This window comes from Pundamilia nyererei, unplaced genomic scaffold, assembly GCF_000239375.1.
Source record: "Pundamilia nyererei isolate P.nyererei 1_Seehausen unplaced genomic scaffold, PunNye1.0 scaffold00037, whole genome shotgun sequence".
NCBI lineage: Eukaryota > Metazoa > Chordata > Actinopteri > Cichliformes > Cichlidae > Pundamilia > Pundamilia nyererei.
In genome coordinates, this window is record NW_005187438.1 from 777,673 (window position 1) to 795,004 (window position 17,332).

The following is a 17,332-nucleotide window of genomic DNA, read 5'->3' on the forward strand; positions in this document are numbered from 1 at the left end:
TATTTATTTATTTTTTACTAAAATTCTTCAGGATGGATGCACCAAAGCCTCATCAGGCAGATTATGGCATATTTGTCAAAACTGCCTAAAACTAAATCTTTTTAATGTGATTTTAGTTAGTTTTGTACGTACAAACTCATTTGTTAGACTATTTTTCAGTAAACTACAAAGTTTTACGATGACTCGTCTAGTTTTAAGGTTAGCTTTAATCCACTATTATAATGTTGCTGAGACACCTGTCAATCACTATGGGCAAATTTCTAATTTTAAAAATTTAAAAGTAATAATCTTTGACAGGTAAGTTAAAAAAAACAAAAAACAAAAAAAAAAAATACTGTGAATTATATTTTACCACGGGACTCACTTTTAGTGTCAGCCCCCAGTGGCCATTTGAGGAACTGCATTCTGTTATAAACTTACTTGCTGTAATGTTTTCTCGGATGCATATATAGTTGGATAACAAGGCTCATAAAACTAAATAATGGATCTTTTTTGTTGCTTAGTAATAAAGTTATGCTTTCTTCTCTCCTTGGTTAAAATCTGTTGAGAACTGTGTTGAAAGGTGTTTAAAACAATGTAATTTTCCCCATTATTACAACAGTGCTGCATTTTTGATAACAATGTGCACAGATCATGCATTTATATTATACCTGTCAGCGTGATAATGAGGAGATAAGATGGGGGCAGAGAGCATTGGCGACCAACACCTAATCCTATATGAGTTTAACCTTTGCAGTCATTACACATACAGAGAACATTTTAAATATTAAACATAGTAATTCACATTTAGTCACATCCATGATATGAAGGAAAAGCTTGAATTCTTATTAATAACTCTTATTTTAAATAATTGGGGTCTTCATTTCAATTTCATAAAGTTAGACTCTTAATAATGAGTGAAAAGCACGTAAGACTGTGTCATTAATAAATGTCTTTTTTCCAGATCCGGAGTCTGACGGGGAGGTCTCTGGATGCCCACGGTTCCATTTCATGCCACGTTTTGTCAGATTTCTGCCCGGTAGGACTCGTCACAGAACCATCTTTTTTTGCCATTTGTCTCCCTCTTGTGGTCTGTAATTCTTAAGCTGTCTCACGTTGCCTAAAACCAAAAAAACTCTCCTCCAGCAATATCCACTCAAAGCTTTTACACTCATGGTGATAGTTGTGGTTCGTTTTTGGTAAAATGGCAGATGGAGTTAGTGCCTGAGCCTCTGCGTGTCTGCCTGGTATTCATCTTTGATGCACATGATGGTGCTGGTGCACTATGATATTACCGCGGCGTTTGTCATGACAGCCGTGCCCACCTACTTTCTCTCCATCAAAAAACAATTTCTCTCCCAGCTCTCCCAATTTAGTCGGCTACAAACACTTATCTGTCTCTTTTACAAAAGCGCCAGAAGACCCAATCCAGTGTTTCTGATGTGATCTGTAAAGGGGAAAGAGGCAGAGAGCAAACAGGGGAGTTACAGTGAGAGCACGATGACGGTGTGTTTGGAATTTAGAGTCGCGGGGTGTGCATTAGTCCTAATGCATCCCGGACTGAGAGGACAGTGGATTTTATTTTTTTTTTGGTTTGTGTCCATCTGAAATGGAGGTCAATCAATTTTGCATGAGTGTCTATTAAACTGCCTCTGTTTGACCTGCGTGATTGCACGCATGTGTTCAGCTGTATTTCTCTGCACATGCATATGTGTGTGTGCGGTGCCTCTCAGCTTATTTCTGATCTTGTAATTCAGGGCGGACTGTTATTATAAGCGTGTCATTATGTGCCTTCACGTATCGCGCGCCGTCCGACCTTGCATCAGCTCCCCTGCTCACCTGTGCACTTCCTGAACAGTGCCATTGTAATGCACGGGGACATTTTCACAGTATGTTTTCGCTGAATATTGGCTGAGAAACTGAGAGTTGGCAGAGGTGAGGCGGGTTAGATGTATAAAACAGAGAATATTCTCCAACAGCATTCTTGATTTTTTTTTTATACAACAACACATGGATGCTCGGAGAAACAGTTAACCTCCTATAACTGCAGTGAGGCTTTTACATTTTTCTTTTTTTTCCCATTAACTATAAATATCTGTTGAACTCTGTCTTCAGCTTCTATGCATACGTGGCTTTATTAATTTATTTCTTCTTTGTGTTTATGAAATGTCTCAGATGGCGGGAAGGAGGTGCTGTCAATGCATCAGGTGCTGCTCTACCTACTACGCAGCAGCAAGCCCCTGGTCCCCGAGGAGGAGATTGCAGATATGCTGCAGTGGGAGGAGCTGGCGTGGCAGAAGTACGCCGAGGAGTGCAAGGGCATGATCGTCACCAACCCGGGCATGGTGAGGCCCTCGGCTTCTTTGTTACGACACCGAGGTGGCTTTGTCTGACGTTTCAAGGACGTTTGCGCGTCCCCTCAGACACTGCAGGAATGAGGCTGCTCCTGTTAGCCTGTGACACGAGCAGCCTCACCTTTTATGCCCAGGGCGTTTGTTGTCATCGGCACTATTACGGCAGGAAGGTTTTTATGTCGCAGTCAAAGTTGGTTAACCTTCTCGTGTGGCCCACATTATGGAGGAGGTACAGAAATTGTGTCTGGGTAAAGGTGAAGATGTCCTTGCTAGCAAGGATGTTGCATATGAGCAGTGAATGTGATTGTGTAACCTTTGGTGTGGGTGAGTTATTGAGTCAACTGCTGTTCCTGGCAGCCTGAATTGTTGCTGTCAGGCTTTCCATACCGTGGGTGTATAATGGTCTTCCATCGCTGCGCTCAACTTAAACGATTAGACCGCCAGTCAAACGAAGTGTATTAAAGAGGTCGTGTCTGGAGCTTTACCCTTTTTGAAGAAAACAGAGTTATCAGAGGCAAGGGTCAAAGCAATGGATCACGACACTCCCAGGAAGCTTTTTCCAATATTGGTGATTGTTTGGATGGCTGATTACAGCCACTTCATTCTCTCTGACCAAGCATGGTTTTAAAATATTTACAGCTCTAAGCCCAGCGCCTTAAGCTTTGATTAAATCACTGCCATTCCTGTGTGTTGTCTGTAAAACATGCCGGAAAATTAATATTTTAAACATGCCAATCACAAGTTCCCCGAGTCCAGGGCAGAGTTTCCAACAGGAAAGTTGTCATGCCCGGCGGCTGCGACTGGTCGGGAATGAGAGTTCAGTCAGCGTAGCGCTAGCAGCTGTGCACGTGCTCGGTGGGTGACGGGCGTGAACTCACCTCAGGGTGTTTATTTCCCACTTCCAGGTTAAAGATAAAATAGCGAAGGCTCTACCAGCAGCGGTACATCGAATCAAGTTTAACCTTGTTGAGATGCAGCCATGAATAACATGTGCAGCCAATCAGCTGAGCAGGCAAAACATACGAACTCATAATACCCTTTGTTTTTTTTACACTTGCACTTTCTTCAGGCTGTTGCTTCTGGATTTATTTCTTTTTAATCTCCCGCTGTGAGGCCTGGCAAGGGTCAACTTAGGCCCGCCACTCTGTAGCAAGGAGGAGAGGGAGGAAAGAGAAGCTGAAGGCCTTATTATCCCAGATGTTTTGTAACAGCAGCCAAAACACACATTATGTCAGTTTATGAAATGCCTCCCACCTGAACATCTCAGATTTATCTTAAAAAAAATTCCCTGTTACGCACAATTTCAGGCTCCTGCTGTTATTAGTTTTCTCCAAAATGCTTTTCAAGGCATGGCAGTCGCATCTTTTTAGGAGCCATTTTCAATTTCATTATCTCGAAAACTCCTTGCACTCGGTCATTCGAATGTTTTAGGGTAAATACCTGGTACTGTGGCTCTATGAATACGGACTCTCAGCAGTGTCAGCTTAACAGAGAATGATGGATGCTTTAAATTTGATCTCTGACAGCAAATTTAAAGGCCTGCAGAAACCACATTTTTGCAGGCAGGGGACTGATATTTGATTTACAGCTTCTCATAAACAAGGACCTAACTTTTTTTTTTCTTTTAAAACAGTCCAAATCTGCTGAATGATTTTGCAGATATTAAGTGTATAATATGGAAACTTCACTGTGATATTCCCCAGGAATGACACCGTGTGCCAGCTCCACGTGAACTTGTTTAGAAAGAGCAAGATTGTGTTACTGTTATGCTCAAAATTTGTGATGTTTCTCTCTCGTTTTCCCCAGTATGAATTTTTGAAATACTCTTATGAGTGTAGCAGCCAATGAGCTGTGAGACCACATTCACAGAGCCATATAATCAGATATTTATCCTGAAAAACAGGAACGACCTAGCTTAAGTCGTCATGCATAATTACTTTAAGGAAGTGAATCTTTCCCCTCGACTTCTTTCAGATAAATCTGAGGTGGGAAGTTTCTGTTAAATCCAAAATAAAGTAACAGCGCAGTAAAATGGAGTATAATAAAAGAAAAGTGTCCAATGAAATAAAAGCAGCTTAAAAATGCTTAAATAGAACAAAATGGCTCAATCAATTATAAAAAACATAGAAGTGGGAAAGTTTACTAAATGTAGTAGAGAACAAGCACAGCAAATAGCAGATGGCAATAAAGTGGCTCATTATACACACAGTTTAAACTGCAGCTAACATTGCAATTAAGTTGGAAAAATACACTGCAACCAGGCATTTTTATCAATAGATTAATTAAACCAAACAGTGGCATTCTCATTTCCGTCAGTCACATAATTGATAGCAAACACAAGTGTTTTCTTGCAGGTATTTAAGTGTAAACCATACAGCGCTCCCTAATCAATAAAAATGTCCTTTCAGGGCTAAGTGGTGTAGGTCAGCCCGTCCGTACTCTCGCTCTGTGAAAAGCCCTCACCTGCTGCGTTACACCAAGGTCACATGCTGCTCCGAGTGAAAGCATCCGATGCCAATCACGCGAGGCTCCCCTGACGCCATCACCTTTCAATCTGTTACGGTGAATTAAAGCATAGGTGGAGGAGCTGAGGACACTAAATGGCCTAAGATCTGTGAATTAGCATTTACAGTGTATTTGTCGGGATTGTAAACAGGGCAATCACGCCGCCAATCAAACCTGATTATGTCGCTTTAACGGCACAATCAAAGTTGCCTGCCGACCTCTCGCTCTCTAATCAAAGTTTGCATGCAGGCGGCGACGGGCGGACGCGGCTAATGTCAAGGTGAGCGCAGGCCTCCAGCCATCTGCCATGCAGATCAGCGCTCCTTATGCCGCGGCCCCTTCCTCTGATCCCACCACACGCCTGACAGGCTAACTGTGATTTGGGAGTCGGCCGAGGACATGTTGCCTGTCAATCTCCTCCCCGATAAGAGCGTCAGAAGTTAGCTCGCCATCCCCGGCATCGCTTTATCATTGTTGCGCTCACGCTACGAGCACAATCTGGGCCTCATCTCATTATGCGCCTGTGACAGATGACCCTTGTTGGGTGGATTATTTTTTATTTCACATGCTGGCAGCAGGTGACTGATTGATGGTTGCCCGGTAGCTATGTAAATATGTTTCTCCTCGCTGTGCTGACTTCTTTGTTTTTCTCCCCCCCCGCAGAAACCGAGCTCGGTGCGCATCGACCAACTGGACAGGGAGCAGTTCAACCCAGACGTCATCACTTTCCCCATCATCGTTCATTTTGGGATACGGCCCGCGCAGTTAAGCTACGCTGGAGACCCCCAGTAAGGCCGCCGACATGCACAGATAAATATCTTCCCCCGCTGCTCACCGGCCCCCTCGTTCCCACCGCTCCTCGTTCGTTCGGTGGCGAGAGAAGAACCGGCGGCGTTGCACGTCAAGGAAAGACGAGAGCGGCGTATGTCGAAGAGGAGGGGCGCTAGCTGAAGGGGAGGAAGAGGAAGAGAAAACGAGCGGCGTGACATTTTTACATGCGTCGTCACGGGTCCCGGGTTTCCGCTGGGTGCCTCCGCGGCGGGAGCTGGCGCGGTTTGTCTCGTGAATAGTAATGCAACATACACGCACCGGAGGGCTTGCAGTAGGGAATACTGTACTGTGCCGCTGCATAATTAACAAAAGCAGTGTATTAGATCATGTGAGCGGCAGTCTCTGAGGTGTTCAAAGAGATGCGACAACATCGCTAATCAAAAGTCGGCACACAACTCCTGCACTCTGATGCTAAATTTAAACCTGTGGCTTTCTTTTTTAACTCAAATGTCTGGTTTAAAGCGTAACAGTCAGGGGGAGGTGCGGGAGGAAAATGGTGGTGATGAAGATGCAAACAAGAGGATGATCATTAGGGAATCCATTTAGGCAGAACTAGTTTGCTTCTTCCCTCTGACTAATGTCCCCTCTCCCCTGCTGCCACGTTTTAGCAGTCTGTCCACTGAGCACTTTCATCCCCGTGCACCCTGCTGCCATGTCAAACTTCTCAAAGCGGCAGACAACGACAAATTTATGGATGGATTGGGACATCATTAGCCGATGCAGAAACCAGTAGTAAGAGACCAGCGGAAAGGATTTCCTACCACTGCTAATGATGCGTGTAGCGAGGGCAGGAGTCGGTGTTGATTGCGGCTGCAGCAATGCCACAGAGAGGGAGTCTTGGACACAGCAGCATATATTAACTCGGGAGACTGAAGATGCTGTGTTGTCGTCTTCCCTCCGCGCCGACCGCTGGACACGTGCGCCCGGGGGCTGCCACTCGAGCTTCCCCCAGCTCGACCAATGAGGCAGGAGTGATGGCGTGACAGAGGTCAGGAGATGTATAGAAAAGCAGGAGCGACACACACGGGGGAGAAGGGGTAAAAAACTATGCAGAGGAGGCGGAAGCTCTCTTTCAGAAAAGCCCTCAAACGTGCTGTCGGGTTCTCATGTCGGTCTCGCTGAATAACTACAACGCCGCCAGCGTGGCTCGAGTTTGAACCGAACGCCGTCACGTTCATGCCTCGCTGATGTACGGCTTCAGAGTGGCAGAGTCTCTTGTCACTCATGAGCCTGAAGCTGAGCTCATAATTTGCATACCGAGCCGTGATTGGGCCGTTTTCTCCTGACACTGACAGTGACACCGTACTGACACAGTGTTTCCATGCATCATTTTTCTTATCCGTGCCTGCGTAGCTCACTGCAGTTACATTTCACAGAACGCAAAAGCGGCTGTCTTTATTTTTAAATGGGTTTAAGGAGAATGGAAATAAAACGGTGCACAGTGTTTGATGAGGAAAGCAAAATGAAGTTGATTTGATGCTGTCAGGTCCTGTAATGCTGAAGGCTTCTCATTTTTCTCAGATGACTGGGAGTCAAGTCTTTGGTCTGAAAAGGCAAAGAGTGCAATGTAAAGACTAAAGCAACAGAAACGTAAAGAAATAAAGGAATTTATACACTTTCTTTACAATAAATGACCTTTTTTTTAAACACAAATATATAAAACTTATATTTCCCCCGTTAAAAGTTTTAATATTTACAATGTTTAATGGATTAAAATTGTCTACTTTTATTTTTTTTGATTTAACCATGGAGCAGCTTCATGCATTGGTAGCCTTGAGCTTGTTTCATGGCTTCATTAGCTGTCTGGTCGCCACTTATTTTACAGAGCATTTGAATCACCTGTTGAGATGAACCATTGATTTCAGTAAGATTGTTGATCTTTTCTTTCAAATGCAGCTTTCTTTTTGTTGGCACTCTGACACTCTTCTGGTGTCTCATCTTTGGCTCTTTCTCGCTTTTCAAAGAAGCTCTTCAGCGACAGGGTTAGTTTGTAGACTTACTGATGCATGGAGGGAAAAAAATCGGACTGAGTTAAGTTCGGGCAGAACGGCATGAAAAGACAATCGTTTAAAACAAGAAAAAGTTGAAATGAGATGCAGCATGTGAAAACCAGGCTAAAATAATACATTTTTTAAATTGTTTTCATGTTTCTGTAAATAGTTTTGTTATTTTTCTATGAATTTAGATTATTTTGGTTTAGCACATAGTCACTTATAGCAGGTTCTTTGGCTAAAGACGGAAAAGTTACTAATGGATGAATTATACTTCAGCGGGAAATCTACGTTACAACGTAGTCGGAAACTATTCTTGACTCTAACCTAACCGTAACCTGATGTGGAACTCCCGAAATATAAGAAATTATGACCAAACAAATAACATGTATAAAAACCTGCAGACCAGCGCGTTTGACAAGATCGAGAGAAGAGAATCATAAAGCTACTGCATCCAGCTGTAAGCTGTAGTCATGCTGCTTTCTCCTTTTTCTCCATCACCTCACACACACACGAACGTCAGCATGTGAAGTAAAATAATAAACTTAAACTGTTTACAATCATCTGTGCACCCTTAGCCAAGTGTCCCTCTAGCTTCTATCCTATTCTACCCTAAGTCTTTCTGACTGAATAAAGCTTTGTCTTATCTCAGCTTTTCAGTCATGTCAAACTCCTTAAAAACAGTTAAAAAAACCCAAAATGTACAAATAAATCTGTCGGTGTATCAGGTGTAAAATCCCTCCAAACTGCTGCTGCTGTGCTGCTAACTTCCTCCTACTATAGCGCTCCTACTAGCTGCTGCAGTCCTGCAAACAAAGAGGCAAACACAGTTAAATGGATCAGTTTGTGTGGATGGTTTGTTGAGTACGGATCGGACTAATATCTGATCAATGCGTCCCTATCATTGTGTCTTATCTGCACCTTAAAGCGCTCTGGAGCGTATTTACAAACCAGAAGAGACAGCCGTCCCACTCTGAGCCTTCGTAAAACGGGTGTGGACAGCTGCTCCACCATGCAGCACCCAGATACAGAGACGGTGGTGTTAGGCCAATATTACAAGTATTGTACTTCATCATTGTAGTGGGTATATGAAAGAGCAAAGTAAACATAAAAGTCACTTTTCACTTCCCAGATTTTTCCACACTGTTCTTAAAATTCCACTGTGGAATTTTGAAGCCGGAAAGCTGTGTTTGAATGCCAAAGCGCCATTACTGTAACAGATAGATGAAGCCAGCAGTGGTCTACATTTGAAAAGGGCTGGAGATGGGGGAGGAAGGGGAGGGGGCGGTTGAAGAGAAAGAAAGAGGCAGCATATGCTAATGAGAGCATGTGCAGGGAATGGCGAGAGCCGCGGCAGCGCTACCCTGAGAGCACACAGCAGATCTGTGGAAAGGTCATTGGAGCGGATTGGGGACGAGGGGGCCTCCCAGGCTGGATAGACTCTCTCTCTCTCTCCGTCTCGCTCTCCCTTTCTTCCTCTCCGTCTCTCGTCCGAGCGGGGCTTCTGTGCGGAGGTGCTGGTGAGCTGATAATCGGGGCGGTAAAGCCGCCTCATTCCCTCGTCTCAGTCTCTAATGAAGTCCCCGCTATTAAAGCTCTATAATTCTTCTGTTCCACAGTATACCCCCCACCCCATCACCACCACCTCCCTCCTCATCCTCCACCCTTCCTTCCTTTCTCCTATCTCTCCCGCACTCCTTCTGTCATTTTATGCCACTCTCCCTGTCAGCGCGCCATCCTGTCCCCCAAGCCCCTCCATCCCACCAATCATAATTGAATAACTCTGGGTAAATGAGGAGAAAGTCTCCTGAATGGGAGCAGAACGGTCACACCCGGCCCTTGGTGCATCAATCAGGGGGTCTGATTGAAAAGAGAGGGAGAGAGGAAGCGAGAGAGAGAGGGGGGAGGTGGTTGGTATCATGGCTACATGTCACCTTGCCGATAACTCCGTGCCTCTTTTCAGATGCAAATGAGAAGAAAGACAATAGAGTTTTATAGAAAATGAGAATGAGGTTGCGAGATAACTCGAGCCAGTGTCACGTCTGTTCCCCTTCTTTTTTTTTTTCGTTCTTTTTTACGACGTGAGCAGAAAATTGTGAGTATCTGTGTGTGTGTGAACTTCTGCCCACAGCTCAAACAGCGGACATCTGAAACACTGACTCTTCTGTGTCCACTGCCCCTCACACACAAGCAGCTGATGCAACAGTGGCTGCTGGCTGCTGTTAAATTATGTTTGATATCAGGCAAGCTTCAAATGAAATATTGATGTGTTGTTGCAAAGGATGGAAACAGAGAGTGAAAGAGAGAGGGTGGACTTGTCAGCATGTCACCACCTTATTTACCGTCCGCAGGTATCAGAAGCTGTGGAAGAGCTACGTGAAACTACGCCACCTGCTGGCCAACAGCCCCAAGGTCAGGCAGATCGACAAGCAGAAGATGACACAGAGAGAGGTGGGTGAAAGAAAACAAAACCGCCTTTGATATGTATTTTTTTTGTTTCTTTTCTCACACTCATAATTTATCAGTAGAAGGCGCTTTCAGTGGAAGCGCGTGTCCTGGAGATATGAAAGGTGCTGCTGCAACACTGGCGCTCTTACTCTCTCTGCAGAAGTAAGAGATTCGCAGATATTAATTACAAAAACAAAACTATTACCATTGCTATTATTCCTGCTGTGCGCACTGATTCAAAAGCTGCTTATCGGAAACTCCCTGCCAGTACTCGCCGTTATTGCGGTAACAAAGATGCTATTTCACTCAACAAAAGTGAGATGTTCAAAACTTACAAAGGCAGCAATATTTGATTCTTTTTGTTAGTTTTTTTTGTTGTTGTTGTTAAGAAAACGTAGCCACACTTCGTTGCATTTAATGCTTTTTTTGCAGCAGAGGTAATTTTCTACACATTAATACCTGGAGCTTTTCAAATTATGTTATTTTTTTGTGTGTGAATATCAGACTTAAAGTGGTTGCTTTTACTTAAAGCGTAACTTTACCGCTGATTAAACAGTCCAATTGTCCAGCCAACGCGAGGATATTTAGTCATTTTTTATTGTTAAACTATTATTTCGGCCATTTCAACCTTTTTCATAGTTTCTGATATTTTTTCTTATGTTGCTCAAGTTTTGCACTGGTGCACTGACGAACAGAGCAACATTAAAAGTTTGCACTATATTACTACCTTTCTCACTCTTCGCACCTTCTCTTCCACTTCATCTGTTTTAACTCCTTTGTCTTTATTTTGATGACTCACATTTGTTTTATTTAATTCAGTCAGGTGACCAGATCACCTGGGCTCTAGCATGCCTTCTGTGCATACAGACCATTGAAGCGTCCCATCCTAATGCACTTCCTGTGTTCTGGGGTAAAATTCTACTTTTCTGCAGTCTGAGTCTCACGAGTCGAGGTATTATCGGTGCACCTGAATATTGTTTTATGACAGATGTGAAAAATGCGACGCCACCCTTTAATGCATAATTTAGTTGATTTTTACTGCTCAAAATAAAACGCCTGTAACTGCGCTCTCGAGTTGACTGTGAAGGTCAAACCTCCACCTGGGAGCAGGAGTGGAAAAGGTTTAGGTTTAGTGAAGTAATAACCGTGTAGCCACGGGGATTCATGGGGTGGTGGTGCTGTGTGAGAGTGTGTGGGGCCTGGGCAAGCCGAGAACAAGCACCTTGCCGCACTGCATCCTTCCCGCAACTTCTCTACAGCAGACACAGCTTCTCCTCTAATTCTTTGAGTGTGCTGCGGATCCAGCCTCCTCCTTTGGACTGTTTGATACACTCTGGACCAATAATGAGCGAGAACTCGGAGCTCAATTAGCTCGTTTCCCAGGTAGCTCGGCAAAGCTCCCCGGCTAACAGGCCCTGACAATCCCACTGTCAACCTGCACTGGAGCAATTAGTGAACCCAAACAGTGGATCCATCATGCTCCTCCAGCAGCATTAGCCATGTCAGTGTCTCCTCACTGCAGTGGCAGTGTGGCACCGCTATTTACTTAATGCCCGAGGGAACACTGAAGCTTCCTCTGTAAATGGTCGTTCACTGACAGACTAAATGTCTGCTCATCTGATAGGCATTTTAAGAAGCCCCCTGTCAGAGGTGTTGTGCGCCTCAGACGGGCCCTTTAATACTTCCGCACTCCCTCTGAAGTCCGCAGAGCTCCGGGGAGAGCAGAGGTGTGGCAAAAACTGGCCTACACGCAGGCTCACGCCTCTGTGCCCCCTCTGCATCTCATGCTGAGAGCACAGAGGTGTGTGTGTGTGTGTGTGTGTGTGTGTGTGAGTGTGTGTGAGAGTGTGAGAGAGAGAGAGAGTGAGAGACATGCAGGCTGACTGTGTTGCCCAGATGGACTTTGTGGCATCCCCTTAGCCAAACCACTGACTGGTCCTCAAAACCATTCACACAGCAACGCTGTCGTATTTTTTTGCAGTGATTGTTTGCAATATAAATAAAGTTTTTGGTTAAAATTGTTCCCAACATAGAGCGAATAGGTGAAGTGTGTTATAAGATGTTATTTGTCTCTGTATTAGAAATGAAAGAAAATGAAATACAGAACTGTGCTACTTTATTATCTCATATCTCTAATTTGAATAAGTATTCAGCCCCGAGTCAGTGCTTTGACAGTGGATTCAGCTTCGAGTCTTCTCTATCAGCTCGGCGTATGTGGATTTGGGGATTTGCTCCGATTCTTCTTTTGCAGCATCTTCCCAAAGCTATCTTAAACTCACTCCACAGATTTTTCTGTTGGTTTCGAGTCTGAGCTTCAGCTCGGCCACACAAGAACTTAACGCTCTCTTTCTTCAGTACATTTCAGCATCGACAGGGATGTGCTCTTAGGGATGTCTCTACCCAGTTTTCAGACTGCGGCTCTCTTTACTTTATTCTTTTGGTTCTTTAAAATGGACCTGCTATGTTTTTGCCTTATTTTCTGTCATTCATATATATATTGCTACATTGGTGGATGCTAAAATTAAACATGACTGAGGTTTCAAATAAAGAGGTCAGTGCATGTCAAAGTAATCCCTGTGAGCCAAAAGCTCAGGCATCAGACTGCTCTAAACACACCGTTTCAGACAGTAAATCACCCTTTAGATTATATCTTGTTTGGATTATTTGGATTATTGGTTAAGTACATTGAACCTCTGTAGAAACAGAGATTTTACCCAGAAGAACAGGCACCAATCATCGAACGTAACATTAGGTTAGACTGCAAAATTCAGCCTGTGATGGTGGCACATCAGCTGATCTCATTACCATAGCATTATGATGTCTCTGCAAACCAGCTTGCAACCCACCCTTAACCTTTGCTACTGCTAGTCATGTTATTTTAGACTCAATAGTATCTGCTGTGCTCTGTTCTGTATTGGGCAGTCTTCCTTCTCCCCCCCCCACCTCATCTGGCTTCTTGCTCCACATACCCACAGGTGGAACACAACAAGACCATAAACACGGGGTAATTACTGTAGTGGTCTGGACTAAAGAAGGTAGCACAGTAAAGTTTAATAAAGAATCACTGGTATTCATTGTCAGCATTCCTGCACATCTTATGGAAATTAGGGCATCAGCTCTAGCAAATCATATGCTGGATGACCTAAAATTGCAAAAGCTTTAATCTTCCTGCTTTGTACTGGAAACAATATGGTAGGAATAAGCTACAGGGCCCTAAATGAACCAGCAAAAGCTGAAGTAAATGGTGCACACAAGCTACGGATGTGCACTTGCCTTCCACAGTCATTGAATTTCAGACAGTGTCTTTGGTGTTTGACCTCAGCCTGCTCCAAAAACACAAACACTCTTCACAGCAGAAGAGTATGATGATAAAAGTCAAATGTGCCATGACTCGTCTCTTTGACCAGCAGAAAGTTACGTCTCATCTCCTTCCCACACTGGTTAATTATTTACTTTTTGTGCTTCTCGCTCAAATTTTCGTCCTGCAAAAATGAAGCATTTACATATCATTCGCACTTCTCTGTGATTACTGCTTTCCATATACAGTGGTTGGCTGTCCATGGAAAGTGTGTGTGTGTGTGTGTGTGTGTGTGTGGTTGCACATGCACTTGTGCGCGTGGGTGACGGTGTTCACTTTGATGCACAGTTCAAAGTAGGATGGCATTATTTATTCATGCCTTTGTTGTTCTTATTTCCTCTGCGAGTCGAAAATTCCTGGCGTTCCATTTTAGGCAGATCACGGCTAACTCAGACAGAGTCGATAGCGTCTCCGCTGAATGAAACACATGCATGCGCATGCACATTTAGGAGGTGCTGTCTGTCAATACGTCTTCCATCTTGGTTGTTATTTGTAGGACCTCTTATCTCAGACTCAAACTCTCCTTTTACTCTGCTGAATCTGCTGTAGGGCTGACATGTTTGTCTGTTTGTGTGTCTGTAATGATTCCTGGTGTTGCTGATGGAGGTACCTCTAGGCTCTGGTGTGGTGGGCCTAATGGGCAGGCAGGTGCCTCAGCTCTTGGTTGCAGCGACTGAAGCCTCATCATCAGCTTTCTTACACCCAGGAGCACCACAACCACCACTCCCCACAGCCATGCTGACCTATGGCAGCGCCTCAATTAGCTAGAACCAGCAAAGCTGTCACTTCTCCTCTTGCTGCTGTCTGCTGCTATGCTATATGTGTATCCTGCCATGGAGGTTTCAGATTATTGCATGTGCTAGCCTATCTGTTGGAAAAGCAAGAGTCAAAGAAAGGGGGGAGCGAGGGTGGGGTGAGGTTTTGAGGATGGGAGCTGTCCCCGTAGGCTGTGCTCCAGTGGATCAATAATTGACTGGCTGGTTGTTTGGCAGGAAGCTCTTCAGAAGATCCGTCAGAAGAACACGATGCGCCGAGAGGTCACAGTGGAGCTCAGCAGTCAGGGCTTCTGGAAGACTGGCATCCGCTCCGACGTCTGTCAGGTAACGCCACTCAATTGTATGCATGCACATACAGCGCCGATTCCATGGATCGAACAAACGAATGTTCACATTGTTTCACAGCATAACACCCTGGTGCTTTTAAAAGTAAAGAGATTCAAAACATCCTTTAATGCACTCCAGAGAGACAAGTATAAACAATCTTTTAAAACAAAGATTTATATATTTCTAACAAGACTGAATAGAATACTAAATAAAGATTATTTCAATCTTTTTTTCAACAGACTTTTTTTTTTTTAATTCTATAGTAAAGAGAAAAAAACCCATTTACCTTAAATTCAAAAAAATCCCCAAATTCAAGAAGCTGAAAGCACAGAGTGTGGAGCATTTTCATTCAAGAATGAAAGAATCAACTTTGTAAGTGGACTGGTTTTTCTTTTTTCTGCTTTTCTCAAGCATTAAAATCCCTTTTACTGGAAGCCACAATCACCCATACAGTGCTTTATTCGGTGCCTTTAAACACTTTGTACCTATCAAATAAATGCACACTCACACACTGATGGATGCATCAGGGTCCATTTGAGATTTGGTTTGTTGCCCAAGGATCTGCAGACTGGTGGAACCAGGAATCAAACCACAGCTACTTATAACACTTGTTGCTGACTGACACGGAAAAGCAAGGCAGCTAAATCCTACCCATCATTGTCAAATTAAATAGACAATAATGCTTTAGTATTCTTGGAGTTTTGACTGTACTATAGACAGCTTTAATAGCAGGGAGGGCGGGTTTATAGGCAAAAACATATTAATGACTGTACATGGAAGAGAAGGAGAACTGCGAAGTTATCAGTTAATACTATTAGGGTTGGTTAGCAAGGTGCATTCACAGACTGTACAGATACAGCTACTGGCACTAGCTTCAGTTAATATGCAAAGGAAATACGCAACATTTATCCATCAAAACTGGTGTGCATCCTTCTTGGATGGTTTCTTAGTACAACTAGCCACACACCAAGTCATACGATCTGTCAAATAATCGGATTAACATGATCAGAAATGGCAAATAGATCTGTGACGCTACATGGTACAGGTTAGAGTGGACCCTGCTCTATAGGCAGAGTATTTTAACGTGGGATTCTACTTTGCATTGTTTTCGTCTCTATGGACTGTTTTCCTCTGTAGTTACATGTTATTTAGTGCCACCTACTGAGTTTAGCTACAGTTTAGCTAACGTTTGTCTAAATCTTGTCTACGTTATATCTGTTAACAATGTAAGTGCAATAGTTTCAGGGTACAAAGTGAAATGCTCGCTTTGTATGCTCGTGGCAGTTGGCTGCCCCTCCCTGAGTTTAGTTAAACACGAGGTCTCTTCCTGTTAAAAGGGAGTTCTTCCTTCTCACTGTCGCCGACTCCTTGTTATTTACCCTGCAACGTGAAGCCACTTAAAGCAGCTGCTGTTGTGCATTGGCTGTGTATAAATAAAACTGAATTTGTATTTAAAACCAAAAAGCAAACATAGTCGCTAGAAGTTGGACACATGCACATATTGCAGTGGCTCCACTCAGACGGACACGTCCACTGCACAGCCACAGCCGCACACCCTTCTCTTCTTTCCACACATTGCGTCACTTCTCCATTCAAGTGTCAAAATCTGTGTAGGCAAAGCGTACTCCCACAGAGCCGCAGCGGTAGCCATACCTTTCATTAAGTAACGACTCCGACTGGACAGCTTATTTATATGCCACTTGACTGTCACTCAGCATTTCATGCACTTTTAGCAGCAAAAAAATATATTTAGAAGGGATTCTTATTTTTATCGTAACGGTAGCTCATTTTCTAGGAAGCGGAGCAGCATGTTCAACTTGCACTTGGATGTGTGCACGCGATTTCGAACGGGCAGAACTAATGAGACTTGAACCATAACCCTGAATGTGTAAGCAGCGCGCTGTGCCCACTGAAACAGAGCGCTCCGTGTGCTCATGCACTACATTGATAGTCAGTGTAATGATATAGCTAAGTCTGTTTCAGTACATTTTTTATTTATTGTCTATTCTAGGATCTTTTTTGTCTTAAACTTCTTACTGAAAAGATAATTGGCATCAGCGTAGCACGTATTATTCTCTCGGCACACCCACTATCAATGTAGTGCAGTGAAAGTATCCTACAGCTGATGCTGCTGCTCACATTTGGAGAGGAATGACAGAATGTTCTAGCCGTGCAAGCCAGACCTCTCTTACAGCAAGGTCTAGCAAAGAAGAATCCGATCCATAATTGCTGTCCAATTATATTTGCTTCAAGCTGTACCGCTACGACTAATTGCTTCATGAATAATTTCAGTCCGAACTGCAGCGGTACAGTCTACACAACATGTGACACAGACAATAGATAGCTGCAAAACTGACCCATAGTTTCTCGATTTTAAAAGCAGACTTCGTCTTTTTTTTTTTCCGGAGCAAAATCAACCCCCTTGTTACAAACATCGTTCGGCAACACCAAGGTTGTTTCACTTGAAAGGCTCTGTCAAGGACCGGGCTGCACATCGGGGGCAGAGATGGGACTTATTTATTCATCACAATTTTATTTTATGTTCATATTTTTATTTTATTTTTTTTATTCACTGCCTTTTTTCTCACTCTCTTGTTTTCTGTTCTTTTTGGCTCCCTGATCACATTTATGTTCAGTCAGACAGTCAAAAACATTTCAAAGGGAAGTCTGTTTTTCTTTTTCTACAGTGGAGAGAATAAGTGTGGGCGGGTCTATGTTTTCTGCAGCAATTACTTAGTATATATATATATATATATATATATA

At 43.6% G+C, this 17,332-nt stretch overlaps 1 protein-coding gene across 4 annotated transcripts in view; it reads left to right on the top strand.

Annotated features, from left to right (window-relative positions):
• Positions 1-17,332, top strand: part of drosha (drosha ribonuclease III) — a 136,954-nt gene that overhangs the window by 21,230 nt on the left and 98,392 nt on the right. For all 4 annotated transcript variants that reach the window (XM_005730412.1, XM_005730411.1, XM_005730414.1 and 1 more), the window contains 5 exons: positions 944-1,018; positions 2,155-2,324; positions 5,502-5,626; positions 10,012-10,111; positions 14,459-14,566. In XM_005730412.1, the coding sequence (XP_005730469.1) occupies positions 944-1,018; positions 2,155-2,324; positions 5,502-5,626; positions 10,012-10,111; positions 14,459-14,566 (578 nt within the window). The remainder of the gene's footprint in view (positions 1-943; positions 1,019-2,154; positions 2,325-5,501; positions 5,627-10,011; positions 10,112-14,458; positions 14,567-17,332) is intronic.